Genomic DNA, 26489 nt, shown 5'->3' with positions numbered 1-26489 from the left:
TCCCTGTACGACCATTTGACCCCTATAATTGCATACCGGTATGTTACGAAAGTGCCCATCATAATTATTCAAATTCATCATACGGTCAAAGCGATGCTATGAGAATTCAAAAACTCTCCGCCCAGTGTATGCAAATGACTGCATCATCAGTAATCCCCCTATTGTGCTCACTGTCCTGTAATTTCCCGTTTAAGGGGGGCTTGAAAACTTCTGATCATATTGGGGGACTTGAAAATTTTTAGTGTATTGAAGGGGAATCTGAGAAAAAAAGAAATTCCAATCACAATTCCTCCAGCCCCCCCCCCTCCCCAATCACCACCATTTTTTTGAACACGGCCTTATATTGTGCAATCCACGAACAACATACAGGCAGTCAGTACTTTCAAAAGAAGACCCCAGACCTCCCAAATTCTTCAGGCATCCATCCCTCTTGTTTGAAAACTGCAAAGAGCCAGATTTAGAGATGACGACGAAACTTTCCTATTTTTGAATGCTCTCCATTGTTCCTGCCATATCAGGCTACCACAGTCATTGTCATTTAAATAGGGACTGTCGGTCGACGGTCCCCCCCCGGCTCTATGGTCCGGTGTATATACCTATGCATAATCGTATCTACATTCTGATTCTCATAAGATTTACTCATTGCGACAACTCTAAACTTATCTCGGTCGCTCGCATTCATCATTTCAGGGCCAGCAGTTTACTAAAATTCATTAGTGCTAAAACTGCTATGCAACGTTGTGTTGCATCATTGCTCTTTTGAGTCTGATGCGGGCTGGATCACTACCAGACACAGTGGCACAGGCGCTCGCAGTACGCAGTGTTGCTTCGACATTAGACCGAAGTCATAGAGTGTCAGGCTGAAAGCCGAAACTGGATAGTAGCTGTAGCAGGCCCACCTAGCTACTACTGAACTAGAGCCACTACTGATGTTCGGTCTTCGGCCTGACTACATCGAAGCAACACTACGAGCACCCGTGACCCAGCACCTGTGTTAATGTAGCTAGTACTAGTAGTAGTGGGCTGCACTCGATGCGAGCGCATCATCTTCTTACCTTTGATTGTTTCCAAATTGTTGTATGAGAACGAACCGGTCACGATTGGTAAGTACAGCTGATAGGTGCAAGTACTAGTTCAAGTCAGCGCTACGTAATCATTATGTACTTTTTTACAGACCCGTGACGCTGCGTTTTGATCCGTGAACTTAATCTTCGCCTGCATCTCTTAAGTGTTCGTACTGCGCTTGCGTGATGACATATCGCAGTGTCGTATTGGCTGTGTCAGAGGGAAGTCCCAGGTTATCAAAGATGTACGGGTGGTCGCTTCGGAACCCTGACGACGATTTCGTCCTTCATGGGCAGTCTGCTCCGATAAGGTAAGGATTTTTCGTAAGGAATGAATACATTAGGTATTTATCGTGTCATTAGCCAAACTTTTAGTAAACTTTGCCTCTTTTTGTGTGCAAATTCGCGCGATATAGTTCTTGTTTACTCTCGTTGTTATGGAGCGTTAGGCGCCCAAGCCTTCCCATCTCATCACTTCCGGTGTAATCTCCCTGTTGAGAGTAAAACCGTTAGTTTGAGACCGTTATACTACTAATTTATACAAATTTACTCACGGTAAATAAATAAATGAAGGTAAGGATATGTACGTAAAGTTCTGGATAACAAAAGAGGGATTTTACCCTTGCACTGCAGCTGTGAGACTGGGGCGAACGAGACAATATCCACTAGTGCTACTCAACATAATAAATGTTATTTACACATTGTGTTCAACTCCCACCAAATAATCTTGCCAAAGAAGCTTTCATAGAGCAATTATTACTAAACAATACTAACGGTGGATCCTAATTTTTAAATGCTTATCCCTGAGTCATGGAGGTAAAGCTCTGCGTGGCACCTGGGCTGGGTAGCTGCAAAATTGTAGCTCTACGGTGAGGCGGTCGGTGAGTTTTGGTTTTTGCGACATCGCTCACCAGTGAGCGATGTCGCAAAAACCAAAACTCACCGACCGCCTCACCGTAGAGCTACAATTTTGCAGCTACTGGGCTGGGTACCACCGCTATACTATATACATGTAGGCTGTAGCTGGACGTCCACCTGTGGTGGGAGGCCCATAGCCCTGCCACACAGAGCTAGTCCTGACTGTCCTCCATGTTTTACTTAGAGATAACAGAATGAACTTTCTCTTTAATGAGGCTCCATTACTGAAACACACGAAAGTTATCATGGGGTTAATGAAAACAAATTTAATTGGCATTGAATATGATGTCCCATACTCAAATAAAAGGGGAGAAAAGAAAACTACTCAGTCACCAAGCTACGCTTATAAGTAATCATGACCTAGCAATTGTTAAAAGGCAGACTCCACAATTACTGAAAGATACTGTACTCAATGTAACAATAATAGTATTGAAAATGAAATGCACTTTTTTGTCAGTCTTATCAAAATATGAAGTTGAAAGACACAACTTCCTCTACAAAATGAAACTCCAAATAAAACATACCAAAATCAGCTCAATTTTCCACTAACAAAGCAAGAGTTGTCATATCTTGAAAAATCTACCAACTATATTTTTTAAATTATCGTACTACGGTATATACACTGAGAAATATCTAGATATTTTCATCATTGTTATTATTATCATATTTATCTTCTTATATCAGAGAAAAGCTTATTTTATTTATGTAAAGCTTATTTTCATGTAACACTTTTATTGCTTCAAAATGAAATATAAATCCTCTATTTATAAACAACCAATAAATATTTTTTGTCATTACAATAGGACCAAATAGGGCAACTGTTTCCTAGTAAAGGTCTGAGATGTCCAGATGCTCCTGATTCAGTGTCCCCATCCTCATCAACCAAAACACGAATCATAGACAGTCAGGCAGAATACACTCCAATGTCCAAGCCTTAAACGCTTGAGGTTAAGCTAGTAGGCAATCTGTGGGTTTTGGTTTGACATGCACTGAGATATTAGACAACAATTTTCTACAATCTATGGCCCTACCGGTACCACTCTGTCTGCTGTGTAGTCAGGTGTGTTTGGGTACACAACCAACCACAGTCATTCTATGGAGGGACTACTGAGATGTGACTGGTAGGGCTACGGACAGCAGCAAACGTTGTACAGCCATGGTCTATGCAATAATTCAGGCAGGTTCAATCAGTATCACGAAAATTTATAACAGACACGGCCTAATTTACCTACATTGTATATAGCAAGATATTAGCATAATGTACAAGATGGTTTTTCAAGAAAGTTCCATGATCAGTATTTGTATGTGTGTTAATTGGGGTAGGTAATAGGGAGACACCTATCTGACAAATGTTTATCAAAACACCAATACTGGTATATTATGCCTAGGAACACAAATGTCACATTACAGGTGTAATTGCTCTAACGCAGAAATTACCCTACACATAATTTGTATTTACAACAGGTTCAAGGAGCCAGACTATCTGTCCAACTCTCAACGAACTCTAACAACAAGGAGCTTATCACAGAATACACTGTACAGTCCTGACAGGTACGGATCACCAAACACAAGGCCATCATCCAGAGGTGGAGACTACCATTTGAACCTGGGAAACATGAATGAAAGCCTCGGCAAAAGTTCAGGCAAGAGTGTGAGTTTCTCCTCCCGGAAGGAGCTCGGTGACCCCAAGGATAGTTTCCGCGATGATTTCGAAGAGGAGCTCGAAAAGCTGATGGGCGGTGATGATATTGAACAACTGAAGGAGGAGAATGTTCTCATCGGACAGGCACAGAGGGAGAAAGACCGCCAGTGGTACACCAGGCCACTGCATCTTACGAAGAGCAGTGAGTATCCGGCACTTCAGAGTGCTGGGTTGGAGATACATGATGTCCACAAACCAGACAGGGAAACAGGCACCCTGGGTACCAATCTCTCTGCAAGGAGAATCATATCTGAAAATTTCCTTGACGAGAAAGCCAAGAAAACATATCCAGTTACCCTTGCAGACAGCTCACAGGACATGTTCAGAACATTTAGTCCTCCACCGTCACTGAAACCCACTGGTTCTAAATCACCCACATTATCAAGGTCAAAACAGCGGCCAAAAAGTGCAATGAGTCTGACCGACCCAAAAGTGCGAGCCTCTAGGGACTACCTTTTCCTGAAGGCAGCCGAGCCAAGTCTCATGAAGTCAGACATCATTGCTTCACCGTATGAATATGAGCTGGCAAAGCTACGGATGCAAAAGTTGAGGCTGGAAGAGGAAAAGTTACTGGAAGTCAAACGTCAGTTAGAGCTTGAAAGAATCAGAGGCCCAACTCCTAAATGGTAAGTATACAGAAAGAGTCATGAATGTATGGCAAGATACATGACAGTCTCTGCTATTTGTATCTCCATAAATCTATTTTTTGGTTTTTTTTGGTTTGAAGCTTAACCTGTAGTTATTTTGAAGGGCCAGTAGCTGTAACTGTTGATGATTTTTTACACTGTTTTTGCATTTGCAACTGCAAGTTCTTGTTCTACTCCCACAAGCATGATAAAAACGACTTCAATTCAGCTTGCTTGCCAACACAGCATCAATGCATGTACATGTATGATGCAATGTTATTGTTTACATTTGAATTCTAGTCGGGACCAGAATTCAGCAATGTCAACAATGACAATGCAGGGTACACATGTACAGACTGAGTTGCCCGGCCAAAAATTTTAGGGAAAAGAATAAGAAACTGTAATAACAAAAAAGTGGACAAAAATTATCAAAAGTTACAGCTGCTGGCTGTTTTCAAAAAGGGACTCTGATGTAATGGAACAGAAAATTAATCAACATTAAAACTGAGCAAGGTAATTGCTGACAGTATTAACGGTTCAGATTACTCCCAAGGCCACTTAAAATGAACCCCCTAACTGATACCAAGTAATTGCAGAATAATACTGTTTTTCATTTCAGCCAAGTGTATATATGACATGCCTATCTGTGCCAACACACTCATAAAGACTATGCTTGAAATTCTGGATTGATTACAACAATTGATGCTATAAATTACTGCCATGAAAGCTGAACGAACCAATGGATCAAACTTCACCCTTTCACCTCCATTTCCCTCTTAGAGGTTCAATTTTACCATAGAAGACAATGGGATTGGTTCAAACCACGGTGGTGAAAGGTTTAAGGTACATGTAGTATGCGCCTCAAAAGTGACAGACTTTAAAGGCCCAATAGCTGTATCTTTTAGCATTATTTGTGTGATTTTACTTCCAAACTAAAACAAGTTTGTGGGAATGTACTCATCCAGGGGTGTTTATACAAGTATAATAAACTATCCACTGGGATTGCATGTGCAATTTTGAGCAAGATAAATAATAAAAGTTTGCCCAAACATAAAATGGCGCCCTCATGCAAATAAAGCAAAAACACTTACGTCGTGCATATATGCATTAGAATCTTCACAGAAACAACAGAGTAGTCCAATATAATGCATGGTGTTGAATGTTTTCCACTGGGACATCATATGCTTTGTTAGTCCCCACGGACACCGTCCGGGGGACTTATAGGTTTGGTCATGTCCGTGCATCCGTCCGTGCGTCCGTGTGTGCGTCCGTGTGTCTGTGCGTCGTCCGTTCACGCAGATATCTCAGAGACGCCTGGAGCGATTTTGTTCAAACTTGGTTCAAGGATAGTACCCTACCTCATACAGATGCACGTCGATTTGTTTCACAATGCGATCAAATTTGGCCGTGTTAGAGGACTTTTTAGTTTTCACCTCCCATAGGACTCCCATGTATAAGCACAGGCGACCCATAAAGTATTACTGAGATTTTCACACTGTTTTCTCTATCATTTTCTCTCCTTTCTTCATGCTCTGACTGATCGGAGTAAATAAAATAAATGGTTTATATAACCTAACCTAGCCTCTGCGACTCTTTATTTATTTACACTCCATTACATGTACGTATATCTCTCATACACACATGCTGTAATTAATTAGTCAACACAACTAATTATGCTAATCCGTGGACTTATCAGAGGTTGGTCAACATCGGAAAGATAGTGATGTTAATGAAAAAGGTACCATTCCTATCTTTCGCGATGTTGACCAACCCGTAAAATCCCTGATAAGTCCAAGAAAGTAGAGAAAATGATAGAGAAAACTGTGTGAAAAACTCAGTAATACTTAATGGGTCGCCTGTGGTATAAGGCAGTCGATAGACTCCCATGTATAAGGCCAAGAAAAATAAAAATTTAGTTTCTCATCGTATTCATATTGCAAAAAGGATGCAGTTACACAGTTTTTAGTGCCCACAGATAAAGTCGAGGGGGCTTATAGATTGGGTCATGTCCGTCCGTGAGTCCATCCGTGAGTCCATCCGTTTACGCAGATATCTCAGACACTTTGACAAAAATGTAATGTGACCTTGGTGACCTTTGACCTCAAATATACATATATGTCTATAACTCAGTAAGCACAAGTGCTAAACCTTTCATATATGGTATGATGGGACACCCTATGACGCCACATATTGTACCTCATTGATTATGCGCATATCTAATTTTGAGCGAGCCAAATGACCTAGAGGTCTGATTTTTGGTATATATGGATAACTTAGCAATACAATTTTTTGACAAAGTGCCATGTGACCTTTGACCTCAAATATACATATTTGTCCATAACTCAGTAACCACAAGTGCTAAACCTTTCATATATGGTATGATGGGACACCCTATGACGCCACATATTGTACCTCATTAATTATGTGCATATCTAATTTTGAGCGAGCCAATAGAGCTAGAGGTCTGATTTTTGGTATATATGGATAACTTAGCAATACAATTTTTTTGACAAAATGTCACGTGACCTCAATGACCTTTGACCTCAATATACATATTTGTGCATAACTCAGTAACCACAAGTGCTACACCTTCATATTTGGTATGATGGGACACCTTAGGGGCAACGTCAAAAGATCGATGTTTGAAAAAAAACTTAATTGCTTAAGTTTGGGGGTGGGGGGTTTTTGGCCAAATTAATTTCTGTGCAGTCAAAAACGATTTAACGTCTTTTTGGCAAATTTTACAATTTCAAGGTTGTTTTTGTACGCTATAACCGATCCAGTCACCTGTATTTTTGTTACTTTATAATGGTTTTCAATTTTTATTTAATTCAATGGTACATTGGTACGTCGTTTGAAAGAATTAGTACAGGGTATGAGTCCGCAATGTTTTTCAATTTTAGGTCAGTTAAGTTAGAAGGGGGGGTGGGGGGTCTGAGGCCAAACTTAAGCAATTAAGTTAGATTTATTATATTGAACTTTTGATGTTGCCCCTTATGACGCCACATATTGTACCTCATTAATTATGCGCATATCTAATTTTGAGCGAGCCAATAGAGCCAGAGGTCTGATTTTTTGGTATATGGGGATAACTTAGCAATACAATTATTTTTTAAAAATGTCATGTGACCTCAACGACCTTTGACCTCAATATACATATTTGTCCATAACTCAGTAACCACAAGTGCTACACCCTTCATATTTGGTATGATGGGAAACCTTATGACGCCACATATTGTACCTCATTAATTATGTGCATATCTAATTTTGAGCGAGCCAATAGAGCTAGAGGTCTGATTTTTGGTATATAGGGATAACTTAGCAATACAATTTTTTTGACAAAATGTCATGTGACCTCGGTGACCTTTGACCTCAAATATACATATTTGTCCATAACTCAGTAACCACAAGTGCTACACCCTTCATATTTGGTATGATGGGACACCTTATGACGCCACATATTGTTACTCATTAGTTATGCGCATATCTAATTTTGAGCGAGCCAATAGAGCTAGAGGTCTGATTTTTGGAATGTAGGGATAACTTAGCAATACAATTTTTTTGACAAAATGTCACATGACCTCGGTGACCTTTGACCTCAAATATACATATTTGTCCATAACTCAGGAACCACAAGTGCTACACCCTTCATATTGGTATGATGGGACACCTTATGACGCCACATATTGTACCTCATTAATTATGTGCATATCTAATTTTGAGCAAGCCAATAGAGTTAAATGTATGATTTTTAGTATATAGGGATAGACTATAGGATAGAAATTTTTTGACAAAATGTCATGTGACCTCGATAACCTTTTACCTAAAATACACGATTATGTCAATAAATAAGTAACCACAAGTGCTATGTCCTTTATATTTAGTAGGATGGGAGACCTTATGACAACACATGCTTTACCTCGTTAATTATGCCCATATATAATTGTGGGCAAGCCAATAGAGCTAGAGGTCTGAATTTTGGCATATATGGATTAATTAGCAATACAATGGTTTTTTTTTCAAAATGTCTTGTGACCTTGATGACCTTTGACCTTGAATATGCATATATATGCATAACTCAGTAACCACAAGTTCTTTACGCTTCAATTTTGATAGGATAATAGACCTTAAGATGTCACATCTTGTACCTCATTTATTATACACATATGTATTTCTTGGCTGGCCAATACAGCTAGAGGTCTGATCTTTTTTCCCGATTTAGAACCATAACCAAACATATACACTCCAGTGATACTTAGACATGCCCCTTGTTTCAAATTGGGAACAATGACATAGACCTATGTGTCCATAGATCTGAACATATACACTCCAGTGATACTTCTTAATGACCTCATTTCCCTGCCCCATCAAGACTAATACTCCTATTACAAGTGGGGACTATGTCATTGTCAATGACTTGTTTTCTTTGTATGTTACCAGTTTTTAAAAATGGTGGGAAATCAAAATAAAGGTTAAAATTTAAATTTACTTGTCCAATTTTTCAGAAGTAAAAGACTATATCCTTTAAATTTGTAGAATTTAAAGAAAACCCGAGAAAATAGAAAGCCTTTTTCAGGTAAACAAATTTCAAGAGTTACAGCTACTGGACCTGTCTACCCGTCTCTCACTAATTAAAAAAAAAAAGATCAGGGGTCACTGTGCAAACTTTGGTACTGGAGTAAGAAATTAACTAACATTTACCAATATTTGAAATTCAATATGACTGGCACCTCAGTCCTGTGTGCTAACTTTATGCAGAAAACTAGAAAAACTAAGATGGTGAAATTTTTTCGTACACCAAGAGCTTCAAAACGAGCCCCAACCAGTGGTGTAGCAGAAAAATTGAAAATATTTCAGAGCCCAAATAATGTCCCCAAGGTGCTTTCTACCTTGAAATCAAAAAAGAATTTACAACCCTATAGTTTTGTATTGCAAGGGTTGACTTTTATGATGAGGAGTGGTTGCATCGATATACCAGTGGTTGAAAATCCCAAATGAAACATGCATACTCAACTTGACACACCTAGAAATATTTTGGCAACAGCTCAAAAAAAGATTTTGTTGCCAACAAAGCTAGGCTAGCAACCCTTGTTAGACATGAAACTATGCACAAAGCAACTTCCCATCATGTCTGCTGTTAACAACTTTGTTGTCATGGCAACTGATGACATCTTTACCGTATGTCAAATATGTACAAGTTTCGAGACCATCTTGGAGAGCGCCCTCAAGTGATGAATATTAGATGTAATCCTTTGAATGCTGGAAAATTCCAGTTCCATAATATGAATAACTGTGTACCTTGAGTGCTGGAAAGTTCCAGACAGTGAGTGAGATCCTATATTTATCTTATACCAGTGTATTAATGGTACAAATACTACTATCTCATCGGTCGAGACATGAAAATAACCATGCTACATTGTATATATAGCACAGTTGGAACAGGCATTAGCTCTCAGCAAGAGATAAAAACCCTGTTTTGATGTTTCACGCCAGAATGTCAATGTAATAATATGATGGAATATCAATAAACCACCTCTCAGCAACGGGTATACTACTACACTTTGACCAGTTATCTCCACATATGCATCATTATCACTCGAACACTTGTGTGGAAGTGGTCAAAATATTGTACAGTGGTAAACAATCACTGGGTATGGTTTATTGCTTAATTAGCACACAGTGTGTATTGTTACAGCAATTTTACCACATTGTGGTAGTCAAGTGATTAATTGCTGTTTCTAATGATTTGCAGGTATGAGATTAAAGGACCACAGTTCCATTACGAAGCCAAGAAGAACAATGAATTGCTGAAGAAGAAAGATGAATGGCAGGAATTGTTTGATTACAGAAATGACTTACTCAGAGCTTCAAGAGAATTTTCCCGATCAGCAGTCTACCAATAGTGCTCCTAACCAGTTGTACCGTATGTGATTGAGAAATTCATGATGCATGGTTGCCAAATGTACAATGCCCTGACGATGGAATGTTAGTGCAGAGGAACCAGTTTATGACCAAACCAGCTTTACAAACCACACCTAAAAAGTTATTTACAAACTTTTAACATCATACCAATGTCATAAATAGCATGGGCAATCATTTGTATGGAAGACTTTCAGGGTTTCAAAACGAGGAAATTGTTAGAAAATTACGTGATGTAGGGTTGGTATGGTTTGGAAACAGCCACGTACTTATAACATGCAATTATTGTTAATTGTGTAGACTTAGTAATCATGAGGTAAATTTGCTTTGTATTTTCCTGTAGAATTATTTAGAAAGCTATAATTTGTGATGAACTTTGAAATGTTATCACAGAGTAAGACGGGCACAGAGTTAATCAGTAGTGTCCATCTCATCCAATCATTGCACTTTATGAACATTTGACTAAAATTTTCATTGTTTGGATAGAAAGTTATTTGTATTGAAGATTGGAATTGAGAACTCTCTTATTATTTTCATATGTACTTTGTATCATCTTTATTGTGTGCCGAAATTATTGACTCCCTTAACCTCCAGACTATGGTTTCAACCAACACCACAGTTTTCAGTTTGCTGGTTGGACTTCTATACAGGGCATGGAGGGGTGAAAGGGATATGACAAAACCAAAGATATAAAACTTTACTACTGAGTTTGTAGCACATATTTAGGATGACAACTCAGATGTTTTTGAACGTGTTGCTATTGCTTTTCTGTTCAGAGTTTCAGTAATTTACTTGTTCCCCTTCCCTCAAAATAAAAGCATCCACAATTTGTTTATGATTGCTCATTGGATCTTTCTATGTATGTGAAAAGTAGGGTGTCAGCTTGTGTGGAGAGAGTTGTTCCTACAGCTCTAGGGCTTGGGGAGCTGAATTTTAGACCAGATGATTCACCAATGTCAAGTTCACTAAACAGTTACAGTGTATTTTGGTCCGTCCGTGTGTCATGTTCTTGTTTCTCTCCGTCAGACAGGAAATGGTCTATTTATGTGTATATTCATATGATAGTACCATTAATACTTATATAGTGTTCTTGTCTTGATATTATTAGACTCAATGTTTGAGACATTGTTGTTTGCAGGCAAAACCACTATGACTGTAGGGTACTCCTAAACCCCTATCCTTGGCTACTGTAGATGACTGTGAAAATATTGCATATTTTTGTGTACAAACTACCAGTACTGGTATTGTGAGTAGGGATTTGCCCAATGAACAGTAAATCACTTTACAAGCAAACAGCTGTAACTTTTCCAAATACTTTTATTATTTTTGTTCCAGCAAACCAGTTTCGCCTTTTTCTCCTCAGAAAGGTATATTGCAACACAAAACATTACCCTTGCAAACAATGGATTATGTACAATATATACAAATGTTATTGTTGACAAATAAATTCTAGTCAGAACTAAAATTTGGTCATCAACAATAAGTTAGCAATAATGTACCCCTCCAGGCCGACCAGTACAATGGATGAAAGCAAACTTTGCATGACTTGATGGACGAGGTGAAGTCGAGTACATTACGGAGTGAAAGTTTGATCGAGTCCATTATGGGCCAGGAGGGGACACATTATTTGCTATTATTTTATAGTTTTGGCAATGCCAGTGAAGTGGTACGGTAGATGAAGAAAACATCTTGGGCCACAATCCTGGATGATCCGATACATTATCAGTAATAATCTGAGGGAATGACATCACAAAATTCACTGGTATTGACAAAGCTATAACATAATATTGACATACCACACACATACCAGCTAAGCTGGCAAATACAGGGAGTTCCAACATGATTTGGGAATGCTAGAACAAAAATAATCATAAGTGATATAGAGTTAATGTAGCTTTAAAAGAAATGAGCATACACGTGTATTTAATACTTGCTTTGTTTTTTCTTGCTTTGTTTTTTATTGTCAATATAATCTTATACCTGCAGGGTTCAATGACAGACAATACTTGCAATCAGTCTTCAGCAATATCTTTTCCTGATGAGGAATGTATAGTTTGCACAACATCTTATACATGTAGTTACAAACGGTATCCAAAACTGACTGAAATATTTTATTAATAATTATCTTTGACAGAATTGAAACTAGAGTACTGTATAAGCTAAGTCTCTAACAGAAATGTACTCAATCATCATGATTTCTTATTAGGAATATTAGAATTTATTATTTATTCATGCTGCTGACAGCAACCCATTTCACCAATCAGAAAGGTTTTTTCAATTGTACAAATAACAAAATTCACTCATATTTTCATTTGTAAATATTTCATTCTGTAAACAATCTAGAGATTGTGAGAAGTAATGATTCAAAATAAAAAGTACTAATTTTTTTTCAACACATAAAGGATTCCATTGGCTTGTCCATTAACCCTTTGAGTGCTGTAATATTTCCCGCCAAAATTTTACTGCAACATTTTGCATATTTTTATGGATTTTTTCTGCATTTTTTTATAATTTTGGACCAAATGGACATCACCTTTCATTGGCTAGTTTTTTTTTACCAAAATTTTGGCAAAAATATGAGAAAATTGACAGGGGTATATTTTACAAAGGCGACAAAGATTGACTGTGGCACTCAAAGGGTTAAGTTGAAATGACTACATGTTGAGAGTGGTGGTATCAGTTTTGACTGTCTTGTACCATATATCAATAGAAACATCATTTCTTTATGGTCTGACTTGGCTCAATGATTTTCTCACACAGATAGGTGGCCATTTTGATTGTGAACCCCAGGGAAACAATAAGCTGAGGCAAATTCTTGGATTCCACTGTCCTTTCAAGGGAAACCGTTGTCAGAACTGCGCCTGTGCGAGTTTCTTGTTTACAAACAATGTATTTCGTGCACAATATCTAGATGCACCTCATCATCATAGCTGCAACATTTAAATTATATGATGTAGATTATGATAGACATGTTTTAACGTCCATCAGTCACAATCTTAGAGTGTTCACATTTTGTATGGGTCCGATATAACCTTTGAGCACAGTTCCAACAACTGTATTCCTTAAAGACACTCATTGATAGCCCAATTTCACTGGACTTATGAATTCAGTTGCATGTATCATTGATTTCACAGTGGGGGGGCAACAACGGTGCAACCAAAGTAGTATTGCCTAAAATTAAAAATTAACAAGACAAGCACATCTCTTTTGCCATGTATAGACTAGATAAACACAAAAGTGTGGCGCGAAAAACACAAAGGTGTGGTGCCTGAGTGACTCTGTAAAATTCATGGACGGACACAGTAGCATGGTACAATTTGTCCAAACGATAAATGAGTGCTTGCACAGTTAGTTACAGGCTTCATGTTCATCCATAGACACCACTTTTTAAGTTTAGAAAGTATTGATCAAAATTTACAACACACTTTGTTAAACCACTTTCGTTCACTGGCTAGAATGAGACAAATCAAGGTGTGATCAAAATGTATAAGATCCATACTTGGTTAAAATTATAAATTTATATATTATATTTACATACAGATAAATTTGGGATAGGTTTATCATCATAAAATTAACAGTAATTTACAAAACTCATGAATAAAAGTAGAAAATGATTTGCAGAAATTCCTGGAAAAATCTTAAAACTATCATCCAGTCGTTATAGATTTATGTGTCCCTGCCATAGATGTGTAAGTGTCAAGGATCTGAGGTACCTTGTGAAATGTCAGATGCAAACAAATGACATGGTGTAAGGATATTACTCACACTGAATATAAGAATGATAAATGACAATCTTTCACACTTGTACTCTATAAGACATGTTGACCAAAAGAATCATGTTATAATGTTTGAGGAACAACATTCTTAGACACAACGAAAGAACAATTATTTCCATTTGGAAAATGTTAAATATTCTGCCAGTAAAATCCCTGAAAATTTCAGATTTGACATCAATCTTGATAAACAAAAGGTGCAAAAATTAGAAAATTTGTCAAGTACCTTATAACTTTCAGGAGAGTAGCTGCAATTCTTTATTTGTGTGTTTTCATGTACTCCATCCATTCACTGTTGTAATCATTGCATGTTTTATTACTGAAATGTAGTTCTGTAGTTCCAAATTTGATATCATCTTGATTAAATAATATCACATTGATTCTATACACATTGAACAACATTAAAAAACAGGACAAATTCCTGTAAAGATTCCACAAACAGTATTTTACAAATATTATTCCAAGATAATGGAAAGTCATGGCAACTCTTTGATTTTGTTCAGTAATGAGGTAATATGTTAGTTTCAAGCAGATTTACTATAGTTATTCCAAGGTTACCCTCTTCCAGTAACTATAATGATGTATTCTTGACATCTGTCTAATGGCTGCAAAACATGTACAGTAAATTGCACATGTACTGGTATAAGGGACAGACCATTAGATCTTGGGAGGTGGGCGGTGGTCACAATGAGATTGTGAATATTTTTTATACAATTGTAAATTTTTGAAATTTTTTGTAAAGGTGAGTTGTGATGTGCTCATTTTTTTTCTCAGTAAATTGTCAGATTTATAATTTTATGCACTCTGATTTTATTTTTTTTATTTTGCAAACTAGTCTGAAGATTTTTTCCTAACTTTTTGCTTTGAAAATTTGTTTTCTGTTTTTGACCATTCCCCCTCCCTAACTACAAGTCTATGAAGGTCCCTATGCTTTCATAAACTAATCATGATGAACTCTAAAATATTATACAGTATTACAAAATATTAAAATCACTTTAAACTGAAGAAGGACAGTGCTAGCGCTGCACTTAAAAATCTTGCATAGAGAAATCATGCCATGATGAAATTCACATGGACTATTCATAAAGAGCTATCAATCAAAATAATATTTTCAAACTTTATGAACTAATTGCATTGTGTATACATAAAAGTTTCTTTACAGTTGTAATATCATTTAGTCAGTTACTGCATTGCTTGTGTTTGGTCCTGTCAAAATCACGTTTACTTGACTTTCGTAAATTCAACATGACACTTGGTGGCTGGCTGCTGAGTACCAACAAGATGAAGAGAACTCTGAAATAGACCAATGAAATCAATTCAGTGATCACTTTCACTTTATTAGATTGCATATCTTCATTCAAACAGTGTTAACATTATTTTTGGCTTTCCATACAGACAGTCCACTGAAAAGGCAGAGTTCTTATGATCCTACGTACCCAACTAGGGTATGCCAGCTGGGAACTTTTTTAAGATTTTTCCCATGGTTGACAAACTACCATTGCAAAGAGCATTTTGAACTACACGTCATTCTGATTGTAAATTAGGTTATTGCACATGCACCACAAATGAAATAATTTAATCTGCCATGTATAAGTTGGTGAATGTCACCTCAGGTACAGCGCCACGTAAAACTGGCTCTTTACATTGTATGTGTAATACAGAATAAGCAAAAACCAAGCCAAAATTAATTCTTCTTTGGTGAGAAGGGTGCTTTGAGTTACTACAAGTTCACATATCTGATATATATTCTCCTGATAATTCATTATCCCAAACCTCATCCAACACATCTTGCTACCAAAGTATGTCTCTTTATATCCATATTGAAGTAAGTGTTTTTGAACAATATTCCACCAAATTTGATCTAAACCTCCTACCTCTTTTGGTACTGGACCAAGTAACTTCATATCAAAGTTTCGTAGCAACAGGACAACTAACATTTGGATCTCCATCAATGCGAACCACCTGTAAAAGATAGGGAAATCAGTGATGATTCAAAAATTAACTAGACTCTCTCACAGCCCCTCACTGGATATACATGTACATACTGAAATTCTTGTGTAGCCTGAATACAGTGCAAGCTGAACAACAGGTTCAGCAATCTTGCACAGCCAGCAAGCTAACTCATCCAGGTTACACAAACTACAGAGCATAGGCATAGCCAGTAAGAGGGTGTGAGAGTTTAAAATCACATGAGAACACGATTCCTCATTTCTTTTCATTACTTACTTCACCAATCCTTTTGATATATATGATTTCAAAGCTGTTTGGCCAATGATCAATCAAGGTACTGAGGAGGATGAGACAGTCACTTAGATACATGTGAATCCTGTTTACCCTGCTTTTACTACACAACTTCTTGTCATACTGTACTGATATTGGTGTCAATTGCCATGATTAACAGTCATCATCAATCTGGCAATTTCTTTATCACTACTTGGTAAAAACATTTGCATGGACTCTTTCGTGCTATGCTGACATGGTACAGGAATTTGCAAGGACAAATGGTCCTAGACACTCTCACAGTCCCTCACTGGCAATGGTCTTTAGATGATGACGCCTGGCCCAGTAAGCTGGCATAGCCACTAGGTACAGCAGTTTGCTGAGCCGGCTTTTGCTGAGCCAGGTTTCACCAGTCATAGTGCGTAGTCAACCATGGGGCTGCGAGAGTCCAAATAAGTCTGTGGTTACAATCACTGTCTTTCCTTCAGAAAGGATGAGACAGAATTGATAACTTTTTCAGACACTCCTGTCTACATTTCAGCAACAAATTGCAGATTTTTTAACCAATTTTTACCTGCCAGGACACTGGTATCTTCCTCCACCAAATGCAACAAAGCCATCTAAGAACACATTTTTCTCTAAATCTGCTTTCAACCAACGGTCCTAGAAGAATATTGAATTTGTATAAGAATGAAAATTCACCAGGATTCTTGACTTTAAAGCACATTGTCTTACCATTCCCATTGATCAAATAGTTTGATATGATAATATGGTATGCTCCGTGAGGACAGATATTCTGACTCTCAAACTTTTACAATACTCTTTTGGTCTACAACTTGTAGGGGCTCATTTTGAAGCTCATGGATGTCATGTATAAATAAAGGTTTTCATCAGCTATTTTAGTGAATATCAAGGCTTTGTCAATACAGGGTTAACAAAGGGATCGTGGCCACTTTGAATTCCAAGTATCGTAACCTGTTGCCTTGTTTCCTTATCTACCAGTGGACTAAATTTTGCATGATTTCCGGGGGAATGGCTTAAAGTTTCCTTTCTGAAAGTTTGACCAAAAGTTTAAGTCTTCCTGATTCAGTTTCGAGGCATGTACTACCTGAAATAATTTGGGCACATTCACAAACAAAGTTGTATATCAAATTATGATAGTGATAAAACTTTAAAAGTAATGATGTCACTGGTAGATTTCATCATGCAACAAAATAAACAACAACAGTGCTCTGAAAATAATAGATTACTCAATCTTTCTTTGGCAAGCAAATATCATATATTTCATGAAATGAAATAATATAATTATGCCAAATGATGTCGTTCAGCCTTTAAGATAAACTGGTAGACTTTACTTACTGGGTTGAATTTCTCAGGGTCTGGAAAGAGGGTCACATTGCGATGAGCCCAGTAAGGTGACAACATTAAAAGGTCTCCAGCAGGGATGGTGTACTCCTGGAATGAAAATATTTAAAAATCAATACACCAAACACGGTTTCAATTAAGTTTCTGAGTTATTGGGATGTAAAGCTGAATAGATGCACCATATGGAGTGCAAAACATTAAAATCCCACACACTTGTTGCATCAAGCGAAGCATGTTGGACATTTTGAACATCACGTTGAAACATCACAAGTTAGAAGGCTTCATCAAGGAGTTTCTCTCTGATCAAATCAGCATGATAAAACATCAGATATAAGTATTTGGTCATATTCACATGATCAGTTCACAATCAAAATTGTGTTGTCATATGTACTGTAACAAGGTAAGAATAACTGATTGTCAAACAACAATGAAATTCTGCTGGTATAGATGACATCACTTGTACTTTGTTTACTTTGAAAAAATGAGACTCCATACCTTGACAAAGGTTTACCACCAACTGTTATGAATCTCTTTCACAGGCAAAATTAAGACTACCGGTAAAGCTGACTAGTAGCGGTATGTGCCTTGGGATAGATATTCTGACTCTGAACCTTTTACAAATATTTTGTCACCCACTAGCAGGGATTCATTTTGAAGCTCATGGACTAAAAGTTTTATCCAGTTAATTTTTGTGAACATGAAATATTTTATTTTTCCCCCACAAAGTAAACGCAGAGATGGCAGCCATTATGAATTTCAAGTGTTGATAAATAGTGGGTAATTTGTTTCGCTATAACAAAATGTCACAAGGTGAACCCTGATTTTTATTCTCGATTTTGAGAGGAAATTTAATGTTACCTTACAGAGAGTCTGAGCCAACTTTTATTATGTCTTTCAATTTTGGGGTCCTTACTACCTTAATATTCAGGTATAATAACCCTCTAACCACAGTGGTTTTGCCTCAACCTATTGTTATCAATGATAATTGTGGAACTGTTCACAGGAAATAGGGATGAACAGATAAAAAATGGAATTACCCTTATTTTAAATGGTTTTACAACCCTACGGGTGATGACACCCGGAGACCGCAATCTGATTGCCTCCAGGACCGCCCTTTTCACTCCTGGCATTTTCCTCAAATCTTCCTCAGTGACATCCAAGTCTCCTTCTCTGTCACCTACCGCACTCTCTATCTCATCACCCAGAGACTTTAACACTTCTTTGTCAGAGAATATAAAAGCTAAAGTCCAGAAAGTGATCTGTGAAAAAGAGTCAAATGAAATTTTTGATGACAGTGAATAGCATTAATGATGAGAACATACAGCTGATGTCTTTGCTAGATATTACAAATTTCATCAATTATTTACTTAGTTGGTAATAGATTCAAAAAAAAGCAAGAATAATGTTGACATACTTGAACATATTTGTGAAGTAAGTTATTACCCGTAATGCCCACATACTGTAGATGTTTTCGTAGCAGCGCTTATTTCTGAAATCTTTACCATAGTCACTTTGAAGGACCAATGCACACACCATACTATCTTTAACATTGCCTTTATGAAACTACGACTTGTACACAACATTAGAATCAACCTGGTAGATTAGTGGGCCAAGTGAGGTATTTGGTACTGTGTCCCACAACCTTTCCATATCTTTATTCATGTAGCAGTGTTTTCTCTGAAAGGGGCACTTTGTACCCCATGCATCAACATGAGGGGGCAGACTTGCCATCTCAGGGGGCAGTGTTGGGTCACCGTCATGATGTATGGACGTCTTTGCTTGCTATGATTTTTGTGCGATTTCTGCACTGTCAGTAACTTTTGCAGGGCAGACAATATAGCTTGAAATGTGCAATTTGCGCAATTACGCAGTCGAGAGAAAGCCCTCCTGTAGGTATGAATATTGTCTGAGCTTCTGATATTGTAATACAAAGTAGTCACATCATGCCATGGTACCTTTAACAGAATCATTTCAAGGTCAAGGTACAATGCCTAAACACTGCACTTGAACAAGGAGCATTTACTTCTTGACAGTTCACATTTGCTTTACCTGACCTATTTTTTAGCTCACGTGTGTAAACACGTGGGCTATTGTCATAGCGATGTCTGTCTGTCTGTCCGTGTGTGTGTGTGTGTGTGTGTGTGTTAGTGTGTGTGTGTGTCTGTCTGTCTGTCTGTCTGTCTGTTTACACGATAACTCAAAAACGCCTGAACGGATTCAAGTCAGATTTGGTACACAGGTACCATGTGCTACTTGCAAGAACTGATTAGATTTTGGTTAGTGTGGCTTGCATATTAATGAAGTTATGCAATATCGTTTTTTTCCGTACAATGGTTTCCCTATGGAGACGGTAATGACAGTGTAGACATATATCAAGAAATACTGCACAAAATTTCATGAAACTTTTCACAGATGACAATCTAAGAACATTATGATGATACTGTGAGTGTCATGTCAAATATCTTCTCATTTGCATATTTAATGAACTTTTGTTATTAGTGAGATAACTCTGAAATTCCTGCACCAAACTTGATGATACTTGCAACAAATATTGATCTAATGTATATCTAATTATAGTTAGAAGCATTAGGCAGTGTCAAGTTAATAAATAGCTCATTTGCATATTTTATGAAGGTTTGTAATTAGTCATATAACTCCGATATAACTTCACCAAATGTGATGAAATCTGCTGCAGATACTGATAAGACAGATATCTAACTGTTGTGTAAAGCATTTAGTAGTGTGAAATTAATTAAGGGTTCATTTGCATATTTATTGAACTTTGTAATTAGGTATATAACTCTGAAAGTACAGCACCCAAGTCAGTGAAATTGGGTACAGATATTGTTTTGATAAATATCTAATTGTACTGAGAAGCATTTGGCAGTGTCAAGTTAACAAATAGGTCATTTGCATATTTTATGAAGTTTAGTAATTAGTGATATAACTCCAAAATAACTGCACCAAATATGCTGAAATCTGCTGGAGATACTGATCCGACAGTTATCTAATGTGGTGTAGAGTATTTAGTTGTGTGAAGTTAATTAAGTGTTTATTTGCATATTTAATGAACTTTGTAATTAGTGATTTTACTCCAAAATTAAAGCATTAAATTTGATGAAACTTGCTACAGATGTTGATCTGATAAATATCCAATTGTACTGAGAAGCATTGAGCAGTGTCAAGTTAATAATTAGCTCATTTGCATATTCCATGAAGTCTTATAATTAGTCATATAACTCCGAAATAACTGCATCAAATGTGATGAACACTGCTGCACATACTGATACGACAGATATCTAACTGTGTTGTAAAGCATTTAGTAGTATAAAGTTAATTAAGGGTTAATTTGCATATTTAATAAACTTTGTAGTTAGGTATATAACTCGGAAATTTCGGCACTAAAACTTTGTGAAACGTGCCACAGTTATTGACTTGATAAATATTTAATTGTGCTATGAATCATTGAACAGTGTCAAGTTAATGTAGGGTTTATTTGCATATTTAATGAACTTTGTAATAAGTGACATTACTCTAAAATTACAGCATTAAATTAAATAAAACGTGCTACAAATGTTGATCTGATGGATATCTAATTGTCCTATAAAGCATTGAGCAGTGTCAAGTTAATTGACAGCTCATTTGCATATTAAATAAAGTTTTGTAATTAATGATTAAACTCTGAGAGTACTGTGCGAAGTTTTAAAAAAACCTGCTACATATAGTGATAACATATATCTCATTGTTCTGTGAAGCGTACTACTATTTATGAACCTGTTGTAAAACACGTAACATATTCAGTTTCATATCTGTTGTGTTGATGTGTTACTGAGACGAACAAGACTTGGAACGTAGAAAAGTCTGTTTCACTAACAAGGTAGCACAGAAAACACCCAAAATGTGAAAACAGACACCTCTGGTTGAAAATGTATCAATGATAAAGATAAGATGTTTTCAAAAAGAGTCATGAGAAAATCTGGGGGAAAAATGTGTTTCCTCAATCACTACAGTGGCAATAGGATGAATATGTAAAATATATTACTTACTGGAATAGCATTGGCTTGTGATGCCCAGAGTAGTAACAGTGAGAAGTTAGGTGCAACCTCACGATCCACATTGTCATATAATGATTTTAGAAGTGTCTGAAAATGGAGAAAAAGGTTGATTATAGACACAGACTGTAAGGCACAGACATAAAACTAGAAAGGCGATCAAACCACATTAACACAGGAACTTACAAAAGTATAGGGCAAGAAGTATACACAATTTATTTTCTTGATATTTTATTGTTGATTGTGGGAAAGTCATTTGACACAACAGTGGCAATCACCAAAATTTGGCATCACTAATACAATTGAAGTTAGCCAACACAACTGCAATGAGCACATCATATGATGTAAAACCAGTCAATGAAATTATGTAAGCATTAATAGGTACCAGTACCTACCTGTTCAGTATCTGGCTTCTGGAATTCTTTTTCCAGTTTTTGAATAACTCCACCAAAGAGTGACAGTAACCAATGCTTACATTCTGCCCATGGTCTGTTGAAGGTACAGTAAAACAGAATTGATAACAGAAAGCTTCATTGATAAAAGTGGCAGCTAACTTTTAGAATTGACATCACATTGCTTGTGGTAAGACAATTTACAATCCCTTAGAATACTATATACGTTGTTTACATGAAGAAAATCTGGTGCAGTGGTCTTCATGTGTGCACAGAAAATGGTTGTGTCCTTTGAAGGTAGTATGCACCTCGAAAGTGAAAGACCTAGACTTTTGCTCAAACTTTCCTCAAGGAATATTTCATCAAATTGCTTTCAAAATCAAGAAGAAAAATCAGGGGTCACATTGCAATTTTTGGTACTGAGAAACAAATTATCCAAGATTTACTGATATTTGAAATTCAAAATGGCTGCCATCCCTGTGTTAACTCTATGGAGAAAAGTAAAATTTTTGATTTTCGAAAAACTTACACATGGCAAAATTTTTTCTTACACCAAGATCTTTAAAATGAACCCCCACAAGTGGTAGATCAGAAAAGAATTGGAAAAGTTTGAGAGACCAAATATCTGTCCCTGAGGCACATTCTACCTTAAGAACATATTTATTAGAAACTTACTTGACGACAAATTCAGGTAGCTGTGATCCATATTCAAAATCTTCATCATACTTGACAAATTTATCTTCCAATTCTTGTATTTTCTCATCAGTGGTTGGAAGGACGTCATCACCAAATAGATTATTGACGACAGCTGTGAACATTATTCTTCTGACAATGAACATGAGGTCGTCCTTACCGGAGGCTGCCATCTTGTTCAATTGTGCATTGAAGTTTTTACAAAGCTTTGAACAGTAGAGGTGGAGGTTGGACGGCGCCAATCTTCCCTTCATCATATCGTGAATGGTAGTGTGGCTTTTGAAAAAGTGCTTCTCACCTATGTTTGCTGAAAATTGGAAATCAAGGTAAAGACATGCTATGGCACCTCAGTCCTGATTTGATTGATACGCAGTTTGTTGCCATTAGAGGCAGTACCATCTGGTAACAGTGTTTCCATTAGGTAGTATGCACTTCAGAAGTGAAAGACTTAACTTTTTTTGTTCAAACTTTTCTGGAGGAATCTTTCAACCATTTTCTTTCAAAATCAACAATAAAAATCAGGAGTACTGTGCAAACATTTGTACTAGAGAAACAAATTGCAAAACATTTACCGATATTTGGAATTCAAATTGGCAGCCATCCCTGTGTTAATTCTATGGAGAAAAATAATTTTTTTGATTTTCAACAAATCTAAGACAGTTAAAAATTCTTCCTCAAGGGGCTCCAGAACGAACCCCACAAGAGGTAGGTTTGAGAGTCTGAATACCTGATAATCCGGATTTTATAGGGAAGTTCCTGTTTAAACAGGAACTTCCCATATAAAATCCAGATTATCGTAAATATATCCAAATGTAAAAAAGCCACGCTACTGATCAGACGTGCCGTGTTTGGTCCCAGAATCCCATAATTTTGCCATGTTTCAGGCGTTCGTTGTCATTTAATCTTGCAAATGATGTCTGTAAATATAAAGCGACTAAACTTGAATCGAAAATAAACTGAAAAGATGTACCATCTATTGTCGGAGAACGTATTATGTTCCAAAATGTGTTCCCTGTGGAACCATTTGACACCGCTTTGCATGCCGATCATGATTATTCAAATTTATCATACGGTTAAAGCGATGCTATGAGAATTCAAAAACTCCCGCCCAGTGTATGCAAATGGCTGCGTCACCCCTATTGTGCGCCCACAGTCCTGGAAGTTCTTGTTTAACACGATTTAGTAGGCAGCGGAGATCAGTCAGGAAATTTTTATTTATTATTTGGCACGGTTACTCTACCCCAGAGTAGGATAACCGTGGATAAAGTCAACTAAATAAAGCAGCTGTGAATATTGATATTAAAGGAAATATAATTTTGGCAAGAATTGGAATATTCAGTAAAAGGATAAATAAATAAGCATACAAATATACGGTATCTTACATGTGTGTCTAACAGCATCTTGAACTGCTTGCTGAAAATCAACACTACTTGACTGGAAGAAATGATTGAAGTCCTCCAACTCTGTAACAAAGGTCAACCTTTGACCTGTTGTTGCTATGGTGAATATTGATCCATGCTAAGATGAAAAGAAGAAAAAAGTACTGCAGTTTCCAAATTTTACAGAGTCATCATAAAGATGACCAGTTATTCCTCTTCACAGTCTCCTTTCTTGTTTTCTAAGTAAACACTTATATTTTTTAATAATTTTTGTTTGAATGTGATTTTAAACCTAAAGGGCATTGATACCTAGAAAAGATACAGAGCAATTTGAAAATGACTTCTCTTCGATGTGGTGAAATGAACAACAAAATCAGTAACAACAAAATGTGAGAATTTATTTCCTCTTTTAGGATGATAAATTTTCATATTGAAATTTGTTATGATGAAAAACCTAGGATTGTACAGTAAAATGACCGATGGGCATGATACTTTGGAATTTAGCTGTCATACTATGTCCTATTAAGGCAATACTGAAGGATTCAAAGCGCACGTTGGTTGCTATCGCTGGCAATGTTCCAAACGCGCACTTTTGCATGTGCAAAATCTTACCATTCCGTTGTTTTCTATGGATTTTTGACTCCTGGTATTTTGAAAATGCTCAAAATCTTTCGACTCTCTCAATTGTAAACCACTTTAGCTGATTTTTATGTTGGATTATTGAAGTCATAGATGAGAATATAGATACCTAAGCATGCGTTTCTAAAAATTCTGGACAGTTTGTGAGATATCGCCGTAAAACCCTTCAAAATTTCACAAAATGACACAGTAGATATTTTCCTGTTCAAAAATTGTTTTTACCTGAACAGATAACCTAATCCATGCTAGGGGCTCTAAAGAGATATCTCATGTGTTACATTCGGAAATTTTGGAAAATTTGGTGCAATTTTGTAGGAGCTGAACATTTTCAAATAGAACTCTGAAAATTTGTATATGTGTGACGTCACTGATCAATAGCGCGACAAACCTGCGTCTGATTCTGTAAATCTTTATTATGCAAAGAAAACCATGAAAACTTTGCATTTTGATTGATTTTTGGAAATTACCCTCAGCATCCTCCCGCCTTAACAGAGAGGACAATCTACACAGTGAGATTACTGCATGCACTCATGTCATGGAGGTCATCCTGTCATACATGAACTTGTATAGTTCACAGATACTGGAACTAGATGTTAAGTATCAATGATAAATCAGTCAAATTTAGAAAGGATCTGTAAAATAATCTACCAAAATGTATGCGTACATTTTCCATACAAATGTTGGTATTAAATGTTATTGGCTTACATCAATTTCGAAAGTATTTGACTGTTGGGTTCGCCATGGAGGTACCACTGTACCTCCATGGTTACTGGCAGTGCGAGTAGAAACTCAAAGGTGGCATAGAAACCTGAACAGCTGAACACCCTCAACATAATAGCTGCAGAAGAAACCAGGGCACTGTCCGAGGACTACAATTATTGCAGCCACAGGCACTCGACTCAATGCAAGCGAAATCGTCACTGATGCAACAAGTGGTTGCATAATAGTGATGATTTCGCTTCCAGAGTCGAGTGCCTGTGATTGCAGCTATCTCAACATACACGAAGGGCAGACTTCAGTTCCTCAGAGTTCTGCCAGGCATCACACAGTCCTGCCATGCTCAGCCCATGGAGCTGAAACTATGCTCAGCCTCACACCCCCACCCCTCACGGCACAGGCGCTCAATTGGCTCGTCGCTTTGCGAAGCATTCAACAAGTTGTTGTTATCATTCATAGGGTCTTCGCGAAGCGACGTGCCAAGCTCCTAGCTGTGCCTCTTGCTGCAGTTTCATAACCGTGCAACTCTACTTGAAGAGTTCTGGGGAGTTGCGGTGATAAACTTTCTAACTACAATATATTCTTTCAGTCGTATAGTCTGCCCTGTCAAACCCACAAACAGCTAATCGTCATACAAATATGACCTTTGTCCCCGATGGAGTTCACACGTACGGTACACACCTTCGTCTTGCATTGTTTGATGAAATCCAGCGGAGCTTTGCCGAGCTCTATTGCACAACCAAGCCATGGAATCCAACCTGATATCGCTGGAGGCAAATCAGATTGCTTTCGCCGCAGTAGATGCCACGCCGAGATGACAGCGAGAACTACAAGCACCCATGGTACCGAGCAGTGAGACAGATAATTGGTCGTGTTCTCATCCGATATTGAGGTCGCCATCATACATCACTGCACCGCCGCACTGCACTGTCCCGCTGTATGCACTGTGCTGCAGCTGTGTGACGTCACGTCTCAGGCAGTTACGAAAACGAGGCAAAGGGAACTCCGGATCTTGCCGGGCGCGGCACGT

General features: G+C 37.3%; 3 protein-coding genes across 3 annotated transcripts in view; 1 reads left to right on the top strand and 2 right to left on the bottom strand.

The window, feature by feature from the left end:
* LOC139141897 (monocarboxylate transporter 13-like) overlaps nucleotides 1-1241 on the bottom strand; it is a 13890-nt gene extending 12649 nt beyond the window's left edge. Inside the window, exon 1 of the mRNA XM_070711655.1 lies at nucleotides 1056-1241. The gene's annotated coding sequence lies outside the window, so the exon portion shown is untranslated. The remainder of the gene's footprint in view (nucleotides 1-1055) is intronic.
* On the top strand, nucleotides 1215-12616 carry LOC139141898 (uncharacterized). The gene is made up of 3 exons (XM_070711656.1): nucleotides 1215-1375; nucleotides 3447-4310; nucleotides 10063-12616. Exons 1-3 carry the CDS (start codon nucleotides 1251-1253, stop codon nucleotides 10211-10213), a joined length of 1140 nt encoding a protein of 379 aa, XP_070567757.1. The 5' UTR covers nucleotides 1215-1250; the 3' UTR covers nucleotides 10214-12616.
* LOC139141896 (24-hydroxycholesterol 7-alpha-hydroxylase-like) lies at nucleotides 12602-26489 on the bottom strand. Its single transcript, XM_070711654.1, has 10 exons — nucleotides 26141-26489; nucleotides 24107-24242; nucleotides 22707-23031; nucleotides 22035-22128; nucleotides 21634-21729; nucleotides 18625-18846; nucleotides 17582-17677; nucleotides 16797-16885; nucleotides 15877-15964; nucleotides 12602-15295 (listed from the first exon to the last, which is right to left on the bottom strand). Exons 1-10 carry the CDS (start codon nucleotides 26360-26362, stop codon nucleotides 15224-15226), a joined length of 1440 nt encoding a protein of 479 aa, XP_070567755.1. The 5' UTR covers nucleotides 26363-26489; the 3' UTR covers nucleotides 12602-15223.

The sequence above is a fragment of the Ptychodera flava genome, chromosome 10 (genome assembly GCF_041260155.1).
Source record: "Ptychodera flava strain L36383 chromosome 10, AS_Pfla_20210202, whole genome shotgun sequence".
In the NCBI taxonomy this organism is placed as follows: Eukaryota; Metazoa; Hemichordata; class Enteropneusta; family Ptychoderidae; genus Ptychodera; species Ptychodera flava.
This window is presented reverse-complemented; position numbering and strand designations above follow the sequence as displayed.

Bases quoted from the DNA above. Each gene is read 5' to 3' on its own strand.
- LOC139141896 (XM_070711654.1), bottom strand. From the start codon at position 26,362: ATGATGGCGACCTCAATATCGGATGAGAACACGACCAATTATCTGTCT. The intron at 16,886-17,581 runs GTAAGTAAAGTC...ATATTCTTCTAG, and splicing joins ACCCTGAGAAATTCAACCCA to GACCGTTGGTTGAAAGCAGA. The intron at 15,965-16,796 runs GTAAAAATTGGT...TATCTTTTACAG, and splicing joins AGATACCAGTGTCCTGGCAG to GTGGTTCGCATTGATGGAGA.
- LOC139141898 (XM_070711656.1), top strand. From the start codon at position 1,251: ATGACATATCGCAGTGTCGTATTGGCTGTGTCAGAGGGAAGTCCCAGG. The intron at 1,376-3,446 runs GTAAGGATTTTT...TATTTACAACAG, and splicing joins GGGCAGTCTGCTCCGATAAG to GTTCAAGGAGCCAGACTATC. The intron at 4,311-10,062 runs GTAAGTATACAG...AATGATTTGCAG, and splicing joins AGAGGCCCAACTCCTAAATG to GTATGAGATTAAAGGACCAC.